The 13,007-nt window shown below is 43.6% G+C and overlaps 1 protein-coding gene across 1 annotated transcript in view; it reads right to left on the bottom strand.

Annotated features, from left to right (window-relative positions):
* Positions 1-1,170: 1,170 nt before the first annotated feature.
* The window catches only part of FARSB (phenylalanyl-tRNA synthetase subunit beta), a 33,148-nt gene continuing 21,311 nt past the window's right edge, over positions 1,171-13,007 (bottom strand). The window contains exon 17 of the mRNA XM_042820893.1: positions 1,171-1,436. Within this exon, the coding sequence (XP_042676827.1) occupies positions 1,285-1,436 (152 nt within the window). The 3' untranslated portion in view covers positions 1,171-1,284. The remainder of the gene's footprint in view (positions 1,437-13,007) is intronic.

The raw sequence follows: 13,007 nt of genomic DNA, 5'->3' as shown, positions 1-13,007 counted from the left end.
CCGTATTGCCGTCCTAATCCCCATGCATGACACACCAATAAACAGGGCTTTCTAATGCCTTCCATCTGTGTTTCAGGCCGCTTCCCACACTGAGCAGCCTGGGGGGGCTGGGCAGGGCTCCCTGTGCTGCACCCCACACGCAAGCAGATGGGCCCTGGGGGCACGGCAGTGCGGCCGCAGGATTCTCCACGCAGGATTCTGCCCCCATGCACGCTGCTCTGGGGAAACTGTGGTGTTTCCAGGTGGGTGACGGCAGTGCGTTGCTCACAGGGCTGCTCCTGGACCAGAGGCCGCCTGGCTCCCCAGAGGTGATGAGCCACAAAAAATCAGGCTGCTGCTACTGGCATGCGACATTGCAATGGTTGTACCAATGCAAATGAACAACTGCCAGCTTCATGGGTGGGTGATGAGCCAGGAGCACTGGGCTGAATGCTGTGGTCACAGCATGCTGTGCCTGTCTGCACCCAGGGCCAGTGCCGTGTCCTAGCTGTGCTGCTGGGGCTCAGCCACCCACTGGAAGGCTGTGCAGTGAGCGCTGCCCCAGGCAGACAGACACTGACCTCAGTCTGACCAAAGCTTTGATATTTTCAGCTCTTCCTGCAGACGATCACGGGCATATGCTCCTAAATGCATTTCCCCAATTTACTTTGGTGCTTCAAAACCCACTTGGCTTACATCAACCATGGAAAAATGTAATTCCACCCACGCCTTCTGAATTTAGAATGATAAAGGATCGGCAGTGATGTCTGGAGTGGGACAGCAGATATTACACACATCTTGCTTACAAAGTATCTCTGGTTTTCATGAAATAAGTTTGTTTTCCTCCCCCAGCCACTGATGAGCACATGACAACCGTACAGAAGAAAAGCTCAACTCCTTCGTTCTGCTCACATTCACTCAGCATTTGCTCTAATCAATTATCTTATTTCATGCAATAAGAAAAGAATGAGATTCCTGTTACGCAGCCATAATCAGTTACAGTATGAAGCTGCGTCTGTGGAACATTTCTGATTTTGAAAACAAATCACGTGCTCTGCCATTACATTTCTCTTGTAGAACGCTGGGCTGTTACCCAGCTTGGCTTTTTCACCCCTCTCCAAATACCGACGGCACAGTCTCACTGCAGCTCCATCCTACACGGTAAGGAACACATCTACCCACGGAGCCAGACTCTGTTTTTGTGGTTTATTGAAACGTAAAAGCAGAAGCGGATGTTGCCTACAGAGGAAGAGGAGCAGAGGGTGCAGAGCATGGGAGTGGGCATCTGTGGGTAAGGCCCTGCCGTCACACGAAGGGCTCAATGTTGATCTCCAGGGCAGAGCAGGGCATGGTGAGCTCGAACTTGGTGATGACGTCGGGGTGCAGCACTCCCAGCTTCCCCACGCTCTGACCTCTGGCAAAGATCTCAGCGCAACGCCCAGGGAAGAAAGCAGAGCCTGTGAAGAAAGTGAGAGAAAAATCAATATTTCTCTGGGCCAAGGAAGTCAATAGGCATTTACCATGGGGAACAAAGCACTCACTATTAGGCAGCTCTGTGTGCTGAGATGCTAAGAATAGGCTCTCACTTTCTGCATTAGCAGCTGCCATGACTGATAGCAAATGAGGAAACACTTTGAGTTAAAAATAAAACATGAAGCCCAAAGCGTGGGCAACTTTTGCACTCAGTTATTTTGACTGTGTTATTTCTTTAACGGGAATACGCACAGATAACTGAATGCAGAGGGACAGTGAGATGGGCTTCCTGGGCTTTGGGTACTACTGAACACCAGAATGTTTCCCACCTGACTCTGTTTAAGGAAATGGAGCTCACTGGCACCTACGGGTCGGCAGCACGTCATGCCTGAGTACACCTCACATAACTGGGCATGAGCTGCGTTCCTCATCTGCAGGATGAGAAGGTAACACATGGCTTTCCCTAGGGAAGAATGATGGAATGCACATTTGGAGCTGGGAAACTCGTCACATGGGAAGAACCCTTCCCAACTCCTTCTGTGGTCATTTCCAGCGTGATCGGAGTGCTGGGATGCTTCAACAGCATCTGCATCAAACCTGAAGGGATGACTTCTGCCTTTTAAGCTGAAACATGAAGCTAGTGTATTTTATTGCTGTTTATTCCTTCCTTCAGTTACTGTAACCCTGAGAAGAAAGTGAGGGCTGGTTGTAGGAGCACAGCTCAGGGCTCACTGCCAGCAGCACTGCAGGCAGTGCAGGGAGCTCAGGGAGGGAGGAGGGGATGAAACACAGTGCTGGACCCTGCAGTTCCTCCTACACAAAGCCTCTGCACTGTACTCCTACAGCAGCATCCTGCAGAGAGGGTCAGACTCGCTTCTGTACTTCCACTAGGAAATCAGTCAGCACCAGACAGCAGCACATCCAATGCCCTCTACCTTACTCTGCATCTTTTTCTCAGTATCCTAAAATCCAACAAAGCATCTTCTATGAGAATAGACAGTGGATGGGAACGAGGAAGCTGTGATGCTGCAGCTGGGGTGCATCCCTGCAGTGCCAAATTTTAAAAAGGGACAAAATTAAACTCAAACTTCAGGAACATTTCGTACGCTCATAGAATGGCTGGGGTTGGATGGGACCTTAAAGCCCACCCAGTTCCAAGCCCTGTCATGGGCTAGCTGCCCCTAGGCTGACCATCCAGCCTAGCTTTGTGCACCGTGAGGGATGGAGCACCCACAGCTGCTCTGGGCAGCAGTTCCAGCGCCTCATTGCCCACTGTTGACCTCTGGGGGGACCCAAGAAGATGGCTGCAGTTCTCCCACATTCAGAAAGACCAGTAAGGGAACACAAAAGTCCCAGGCATCTCAGCTTTATTTGTATCACGGTAACATGAAGTAAGGATTGTTAATAGAAGTATTCTGACCCAGTGTATTTTAGGTGATCCATTTCAATCTTATCCCTGAGCACAGCCCTGCTGCCTGCACTGGGCACACAGCTGTGCCATTATCTGACCCTGACTCTCACCCACACGTGACTCTTCCCAAACAGACACTTCCCACTGCCACGCTGCAGCGCCAGTGTTAAAATAAAACTTGACGGAACACATTTAGAAAAGAAACAAATGCCGTGTGTACAGATCGCTCTGCAGACTGTGGGTGAAAACACAGCCTAAAAATAAAGTACCCTTGCAGTTAGTGGTAAAGGCTTTCCTCTCTGTGAATAAAGCCGGTATTGTGCCAAGGATGTGAGCAGCACAGTGACGTTCTTTCAGAAACGCCTGTGTGAGCTTACCCTGGCACAACAGCAAGAACTGAACACATGGTCATAATGCTGGCATGCCACTGCAAAATTAGGGAGAAAAGAGCAAACAAATTAACAAAAACGTTGACAGTAGGGTTAATTAAAAAAACTGAGTCTGAGTTGAGCTCGGTGCAGCCTTGGGAGAGTTACTTTTTCCTCACACATCCATCCCAGTTACATCATGCGACTCAACTGGTTTTAAACGTTAAGCATCTGAATAGGGTCTAACACAACACTGCACTGAATCAAACGCTGCAAACCCAGCTGTCATCCCTGCATCCTTACAGCCATTAAAAAACAAATTCCTTGTTACACTTTCACCTGTAGCACCCAGTGAGCTGCCACTGGACCACAGGTTTCCCAGAGGCCAGTTCTGCTCTGGGCGTAACCTTGTGGTCAGTGGGGTCAGGAGAGCACCGAGCTGCTGCCATTCCCAAGATCTGTGCTGGTTCCCATAGCGTGAAACAATTTTGTGTTTCGGGCCCAAGAAAGGGCATGGGCAGCAGTCAGCCTTACATTAGCAGAGCACAGATGGGATGGGGCATCTGCTGCCTGAGCATTTGTAATGCACGTTGGAAGCCAGTGGCAATTCACTGCGTTGTATCAGAAGCTGTATGTTTAATGATTACATCACAAAGCCAAGTGCTGAATCAGCTATAAGCTGAACAATGGCAAAATGTGTTCCTTCTTACCGTAAGCTTACAGCACAACTTCAGAACACGTAACACAAGCAAAGAGACACCACTAAGACTTCCAACCACAGAACAGAGGTGATGCTCTCCTTCTCCCCATGTCTGCAGCTTCAAATGTTCCAGCCAGCACTGGTCAATGACCACAATGCTATTGGATTTGATATTCCTTGCAGAAAAGGAGTAAAAATCTCATTAATATCAACAGGAAAAAATTTACTCCTCAAAGTTTGTGCAACAGAACCTTCAAACCACCTCTTCTCTGCCAGCCTAGAAGGGTTCACTGCTCATGGGATAACCCACAGTGCGTGTGGTGCTTTGCAGACACCATTACTCTCTGACTGGAAGAGGTCAGACAATCAACAAATACAAACAGAAAAACCTGTTAAAAGCTTTAGGTTCCCATCTGTCTGGCTAACACTTGGCTCCTGCACCAGAGAAACATGAGCTGAGGAATAGTTTTACAGACAGTTTACGAACACTGGTTAATAATGAAACTATTATTGTGATAATTGGCTGCACTGTGGAATGCCTCAGTATATTCCTGCTTGCCAGAACAACCTCTGGGCTGCATCCAGCAGATGGGGGCCTGAGGGTTCCCTTTGTAAGCAGCTCCCCTACAGCCCAACAGGCAGCAGGTGAGAGAGGTGGGCTCACACCTGACCCTGTGCTGGCGCACACACACAGCTCTGCCAGGCTGCTACAATTAAGAGCCAATTTCAGATCACAAAGAACAGGTGTTGAAAAGGGAGCCCATAAAGGAAGATTAAGAGAAACATATACACATAGAAGCAGGGAAAAAGGTATGGTGAAGTTGGAAGTGTGATTTGAGTGAAGTGTCAACCAGCACTAGAAGAGAAGCGAGAAGGAGGCAGCTCCTTAGGAGGACGGATGGAACTGCAGCAGGGCCCACAGCAACAGCAGCCCACAGGTGCTCCAAAATAACAGGTATGCTTCTTGCTTTGTATTTTCCTTGTGGTCCGGATGAAATGGTAATAGTGCCTCAGACTCTGAGGAAGCTTATGTGTTGTGGGCTGGGCCTTTGTGTTAGTTCTCAAAGTAAGGTATAAAGAGCAGCCAAGCTTAAAGAGCCAAGGTTGTGTGAAAGATATGAGCTTATGCTGCTTTCCACGTATGAGGAGTCAGCAAAAAAGGCATGATTACTTTGTTTGGAAAATGCCAGACCATAAGCTGGAGCTTACTCTTAAGTGTCAATGAAGCAGAAGTCAATGCTAAGTGTGTGTTGTTCTAGCTGCATACAGTGTCAAGAATTGCAAGGTAGTGAGGAGCATGGCCTTCCTGAGATAGGCTTTGGCTGGTCAAGGAGTTCTTGCAGAACATCCAAAGGCAACGCTGAGCATGCCAGGAGGTGGCTGCCTTTATGGCTGTTGTGATCACACCCAATGCCTGCTCCTGTAGGTCTTATTGCCTGTGCTATCAAGTGCCTCGAGAGCCAACGTTCATTTAAAAACTGCAGTTTACTACATTGTTTGCTTCAGTGATGGCAAATCTATCGCTCTTCTGATATAATCCTGTCTGCTCCACACACAAATAGCTCTTCACAAACCTCACCTTGAAATCCAGCCAGGGATTGTATTGTCCTAGCTAATGGGGACTTGCACAATGTCAGAGGAAGTCAGAAGGTATGACAATTGAAATCCACCTTTTAATATGTCAACATTATAATTGGTAGTTGCCAGAAGGGGTGGGGTGAAATACAATATGCATTCCTGAAGAAGAGATGCCGAAGCCAGTCATGGTTTATGCTGATATATTACACAGAAGTGAAAGACAAAAGTTACTTCTCGTGGCTGCGAGTAAGAATTTAATTTCTAATGTTCAGTGATGTAGAAATAACACCTTTAATTACAGCTTCTGCAGGTTGTCCTCAAAAATCTGTAATTGCCTTTCTGTATTCAAGCAACTGTGATTGCTTTGGGGTAATTCTTTGGCCAGTAATCCAATAGAGCATGTAGTCTTTAGCACATTTTCTGGCTAATTGACCCTCAAAATGCTCGGAGTTCCCTGCACTCTTTGTTGTCAAACACCTTGCACAGTTTCTTTTCTGTGCTTTACTCTCCCTCCTTTTCAAAAAGAAATAGATTAAAGCAGTATTAGAGGCCTACAGTTGTGCTAAGCCTTCAAACCTACCCGTTTGTTCCTATAATTTGAAGGAACATCGGAAGCTGAAGCTTAAGAAGGTAATAGAGAGGAGCTCATGTGGCCTCCGAAGTCTTTCATCTTAATTCCCTGTCCCCGTGGTGAGAGGGCAGCTGGGTGACTACTTCACCCTGGCTCATCTGCTGAAGTATGTTACCTTTGCGACACTGTATGGAATTTAGTTTGGAGGGCTGTGGTGGCTTTTCCTTTTTTAGGATCAGGTTCTTCACATTTCTTACTAATTCCCTTTTCCAGCAGATGCACTTAAGTACAAAGTCACAGCATGCATCAGCATTAAGAGGCAATCACCTTTTCTCGTGCATGTATACAGTACAGTTGGGCTCTCAAAATCTCATGCTAAGACCTCCAAAACTACAGCTACCTCAACACCACATCTTTCAACTAATACGAACTTGTAATACGTGTATTTGAAATGATGTCCTCTATTTGCCTAAAGTTAAAAGCACAAACAAAATATCCTGTTGTAAACATTCCTATGGTAGTTTGCTGAATGTTAATTACTTCTGTAAAGCCTGCAACAAACTTCTTACTCTAAAGAGTGTGGAGAAATCATAAAAGCACTTATACCCAGGCTCAACTGTTACAGTCACCATTAAGAAATTGATGCAGCATCAACCTGGGGACTGGTACAGCTAGCACTCCCCTCCTCTCCTTTGCCTTCAACAGAGACTGGTAGAGGGTTCAGGCTAGCTTTATTTTTCTACTTTTGCTGTGGAAAAACAAGAGCTGTAACAGAGGGTGTTACTGGATGTCCAGATATGATCCAAGAATGTAACAGGTTTAGAGTTCCTTTTTAACCTCCTGCATTGTTCTCAGAACTACAATATCGTCAAAAGAATTTAAGATTATGTGGGTAACATCACTGTGTTCCTGACTTTCCCAGTGGAAGGCAGTATTTGGGTGGAGGCTGAGGCTAAGGACATCCACACATCCTGGGTCACCAATCTAGGTAATGGGGTTTCGGAAATGCGATGCTGAAGTACCAGCGTGACTGCCTCAATGATCTGTACAGGAAAAATTTGCCCTGAGTAGAAAACCTAGAAATAATTCTATCAAATTTGTATCTTTTTTTCTTGAAATGTGTACTTGTGTATCAAGCTCAATAAATCTGCATTTGTGACGCAGCTCTGAGAAAACAACAATTCTACATTAGCCTTTAGCTAGACTTAAGGTGAATCATCACATAGCCAAGCTTTGTTTTTAGGCCAGTTCTGAAATCCGGATTTATCTGAAATGTGGGTCTGCCCTGTCTAGAAGTCCCACACCTCAGCTATTGCATCACAGCTAACTTCTCTGTTCCGGGATCTTTTTGTCCCTTTTCATATACGTAAAAGAATGATTCACCTTTTACATCAGTATTCCTCAGAAATAAAAATGAAACAATAAACCATACTCTTCATGGTAGGGGTATTGTGTACTCCACGTTGTGCAGTAAGCCAGTAGGTCTCAGCTTCTGGCTTGAACAAGAGCCAGCACTGTCAGCCTGCAATTCTGCTTTAGCATGTCACATCTAGTTTGCATGATATGTATGCATTTCACACCCTTGATCAAGCCATCCTCCCCTCCCAGTGACCTGATGCCACTTGCTGAGATAGACAGGGAGGTGGTTGAGTCACTGTCTCTGGAGGTGTTCAAGAAACACTCAGGAGATGTACTAAGGAACGTGGTTTAGTGGGGAAGTATTGGTGATAGGTGGATGGTTGACTAGATGATCTTGGAGGTTGTTTTCAACCTTGGTGATTCTATGATATGCTTTCATGGCTACCGGGCTCTAAATGACTTAATTATGTACTATTCCATGGTAGTTTAAGCTACGAATCTCAGCACCCCGTGAAACTGTCAGGGCCAGCAACCAAGGCTTCTCAAGTCTAGGTCAAGTCAATTCCTCTAACACAGGCAAATCTTAAGATTCTGCATTCACACTGATGTAGAAGTTAGAGGTGAAAACCTTACAGTCTTCTGTTTAAAACTGTATTGCATACATAATTGTGAGACATGTACGTGATGTTAAATTTGAAGTGCTGTCTCTCTGCTTCTGTATCACAAAAATCAGACATCTGCTCAGCTACAGCCTCACAGCAGTCTGAAGATGTGGTAGCACATCCAACATCCATGTACAGCCCTGCTCACAACTGATGACTTGCACACTTGACGTGGCATTGTTATCAACTGTGCTTTGTGCTGATGCACCCCTCAACATCAATTACACTGCAGTCAGCCAGCAGCATTACTCTCTATCTTTATTAAAGCAGATGCATATGTGGGAAAAGGCCATAACTAGATCTTAAAATAAGCTGTCTGCTTCAAAAACAAATGAAACAAGGAAAAAGAAGCCTCACCCTCACAAGAAAAACCAACCAAACAACAAATGCAAGCCTGTGACGATGGGAATAAATAAAGCCAGAATTACTTTAAAAATAGAATCTAATGTATTTGGTGATTATTAAGACTGCAAGCTTAACAAGATCACTAATCACAGCATTAATGTTGTAGCAAAAATGTGATCAGCTGAGCACACAGCCTGCCTGTGTCACAGCAGGGCACCACACAGCAGGGAAGCAGCACTGCAGCCGCCGCTGACATCACCGGCGCTGCCCCTGCTTGCTGCACAAGGAGAGATGCAATTTGCTATTTCTGCTTACTAGGTTGGATGAATCATCTTTTATAGAGAGGGCTTTGCAACAGCTACATTGAAAACGCAGTCTGAAAAAGCAATCGTTCTGTATTTCAAAATCTAAGGAGAGAATATAAAAATGACCTAATTTTGTATCATATAATGTAAGCTGTGCCAGGCTTTAAAACTCTTGACGCAAGGAAGATTTTAATCTTATGCTCGTTAAGATAAATGATTATAAAAAAATATAGCTGCCCTTGCTGGTGGGGGTGGGGAGCAGCAGAATGCAACTCTAAAGAGGCCTGTACAGCAGAAGAATAAAGACTAAACACTGGGGGGACTGCCAAACCTCTCACTGCCCCACGATATGTCACAGTAACACAGTTCTCCTCTGCCTGACAGCAGTGCTGGCACTTCTGTAGTACGAGAAAAAATATTCATGTGCTGCTGGTATTTCCAGGTGAATGGTCTGCAAAACCAGAAACCAGTGATCTGATACTGATCTTGAGAAAAACGTGATTTGGTAATTGGCAAATCTGAAATTCAGAGGATGTGGATACAGACAATTAGCAGCTGATACGGTTTTATGGAGAATGGATGTTGTCACAAAAATGTGATTCTACTCTTTCAAACTAGAATTTGGTAGATAAATACAATAACAAGGACGCAATAGCAACTACAGGGTATCTGTGTTTGAACGGCCATTAAATGGATGAAACACTGGCTAATATTTTCTAATGTGTTGCAAATGGTGCTTGAGGCTTCACAGTAAGATGTGCACGCTTCCTTCATTTATCTATGAGTAAATATGTAATTACTGACACTTGTGAATGATGCAATAGCTGCCAGGACAGCAAACTGAAAAGCCAGGACTGCTCCTGAGTGCAGCTGAGCTCCAGTTAATAAAACCAGAACAGGCACTCATAATGCCAAGTTCAGCACTAAACTTCTGTGCATGGTTCAGTCTCCCAGTTCAAACTGACCACCAGAGAGATGCAGGGGCTCAGTGCTACATATGCAACTCAGAACTAGTCCCAGACTTTCCTCCTTTTGTCTTGTGAATTGAGATTAACTTTAAATGGAGATTTAGACTCTGATCTGTTGCATAATTATTACTTTAAAAGCAAACTGATGTTCTTAGCTATGGAGATAACTATTACACCTCTAATTTCACAGCTAAACCTCATTAACTGAGAAGTTATTACTGTGATTTACTGTGGAATTAAAATTTTCTACACTTTACCACACCTTTCATTTAATTAAGGGCTGTAAAAATAAAGGGGAGCAATTTTTTTAAAAGACAACTGTCAATTACTAAAGGAAGCAAGACTTAGTAGGCATTCAAGTATGCATTTATTAAGCAGACATTTATGGTGAACACAAACTGGCTGACTTCCCAGCCTTATTAAGCTGCTGACTACCCCAACACAATGAATGGCATGCAAATTTATCTCAAAAGATAAATAAACAAGAAGTCCAAAGCTTGAGCTGCAATTCACAAGAACAAATAAAGGAGCTGGTGCTGTAAGCCCACGCTATCCAGAAACTGTTTGCTTTCATGTGAGCAAGCAGCATTCATATTCTCTGTGAACATATCAAGTTGCTTCATTTTCATAACGCACGGGCATTACTCTCTGTTTTCTAACAGGTTATGCTCAATTCACTTATATGTGCAAGGTATGGGAGACTCTCAGGAGGTACTGCAAAAATAGGGCTTTTTTCCTTCATATTTACAATCACTGTCACTTTCTTATAAGGTAACAGAGTAATTCTACCTTGTACCTTATGCCATAGCTTTGAGTATTGTGCAAGACAATCTACCATCAGTATTTAATATGCACAAACTGCTTTTCTAGCTTAAGTAAAACTTTACTGTGAACCTAAGTCCCGTGAGGAACACCTTTTCTGATCGTGGTCCTGACTTCTGGAAGAAAATAGTCATCTAGGACATGGGATTACCAAAATGTTGCAGAAAACTTGCCTGTTTCTGCAGAGATAAAAGCTTGAAATTAAGAATAACTTCCAGTGTATTTATCAGAACAATGTTAGTTTTCATTTCAAAGAAAGTGAAACCAATTGAAATGAAAAAACTAATTCCATTAAATTCATTGGCTCTTTCCACTCATATTTATCACTTAAAAAGATTGATCCATACATCTTATGATATAGAATTTTGAGATAGCTTATGCAAGGAGGCTGTATTATGGAGCACAGGAAAACGTGAGGAAGGAAGCAGTAATTATACTCAGACTGTTCAATTATGGATGCCTAGGCTGTTCCAAAACAAAAACCAAAGTATTTTCTAGGTCAGTGATCATGGAATTCAGAAAGTCAGCCCCATGTGTTTTAAAACAGTGGGTAGCATTTCAGCATTCTGCCTTTAATACTTCATAATCTTCTGTATGTAGCAATAAAGGAAAAAAGTTTCCTCAGTAACTCTAAGAAACTGAAAAGCTCTGAGTGCCAAATGTACATATATATTGAAATTGAATTCAGCCACTTAGAACCCTCCCTTCCTTAAGGCTGCTTTAAACATCTTTTCTCCACTTATTACCTAGCTCAGATTACACCAAACTGTAGTGCAAAGGCCAGGGGAACATCACAATTTCACCCATATTTTCTAGCATCTGCACTTTTTCACAGGTGTTGCTATGAAGGCAGAAAGGCTCTGACCTTTGGGTCAAATCACAGGGCACTTAGGTGTTGGTAGAACAGAAGGAGCTTAAATACTTATGATTTGAACATATGGGCCAAAGAAGAATATAGTGGGGGTGTTTCATTTTCCAAAGTGAATTTGGAAAGGAGGAAAATATGTGCCCAATACATCTCCTCTATTTATTTTGTGTTGCTCGTACAAAACAAGGTTTTTCCCAGTGTTGGTTTTCCAACAATTACTGGAGCTGTTTTAAGCAGTTACACCAAGTATAAAGTGCTACCTTCAATACTAGTCTCAAGTTCTACTTAAGACTGCATACAAAAGTAGTATCGGTCTCGTAGGATAAATCCATTTCTCAGTACACAAATTTTAACTTGGCACAGTCAATAAGAAACATGCTCCATAAAGATGCATCGAAATAGCCGTGCCACATTACTGTCCTGAGTTAAAACCTCTGAAGTAACTAGCATTGCTCTTTCTGAATTATTTCAGGATGCTGCAGTCTCATAAGACGTTATAGGATATCTTTCTTTTGCTCAGCAATTGACCTTACTCCATCATCTGCTGACACTTTCTTTCATGCATGCGTAATGCAGAGATTGCCATGCAAGTTAAAAACAAAATCAAACAAACCTCCTAGGCCACTCTGACTGAGTTACTTCTGCAGTCAGTCTCTTTTCAGTAAGTTGGTGCAGTGACACTGCATTCACTTGGCACTAGGAGTATCAGCCACCTGCATTGTTATTGAGGTTAAATTCCAATGTCAGTAGAACTGCAAGGGATCTACATGTCATCCCAGGAGAGTTTCTGAATCGCTGCCAAAACAAAGCAGTAGGCACTTCCTTTTTCTGCTCTATAGCAAAGAGTTACAAGTTGCTTGTACTATACTGCATAGGGCAAGGCATCACCTGTCCTGCATTCTATGCCATGAAGATGCAGGGATTTTTTTAAAGGTATTGCAAATCCACAGCATCAAGAACAACAACACTAGAATCTAGAAATAACTTCTTCACTGTTAGGATTATTTGTTCATCTTCTTATTCCAGTTCCTCAGACAGTCATATCTAACTGAAACGCTATGGTACAGAATACAAAACATTTGCAAATACTTTTCTAAAGCAAACTTCATATGCCTGTTTGAAAACAAGAAGGAATGTAACAGTTAGGTTTGACTGACGCATCAATGGCACCCGAGTACTCAGCTCCTTGATTTCTTTTAAATCCCCCCAAATAAGCTTTGTTGTTACCAGTTCTGTACTGTGTAGAATTATAACAAAAACTACAAGACTTTGAACAGCCCACTAGTCGACCCAGTAATCATATTAACAATATTAATTAGCAAACCCTTTGAATGTCTGCCTAACTAACACTGAGCCAAGTACTTTGTAGAAAAAATGGGAAGTGAGATGCAGAGCTTGGGGGGGAAAAAATCATCACTGTATGACAGAAGCATGCATCAAAAATGGGCTAGGACACCACTTGGTTGAAGCGTTATGCCTGGCATTTCTGGCAGCACGCTGAAACAAGATGTGTACTGTAATGCCAAATTACAGGACAAATAGGTGAGCTTCTCAGGCTGTAGGGATCTTATACTGGTGCCACTGGTTTCAGTAAGTGC

This window comes from Centrocercus urophasianus, unplaced genomic scaffold (assembly GCF_019232065.1).
Source record: "Centrocercus urophasianus isolate 14NV4802_14NV808 unplaced genomic scaffold, USGS_Curo_1.0 seq_19, whole genome shotgun sequence".
NCBI lineage: Eukaryota > Metazoa > Chordata > Aves > Galliformes > Phasianidae > Centrocercus > Centrocercus urophasianus.
The sequence above is the reverse complement of the archived record's forward strand: the minus strand, read 5'-3'. Positions and strand labels throughout refer to the sequence as shown.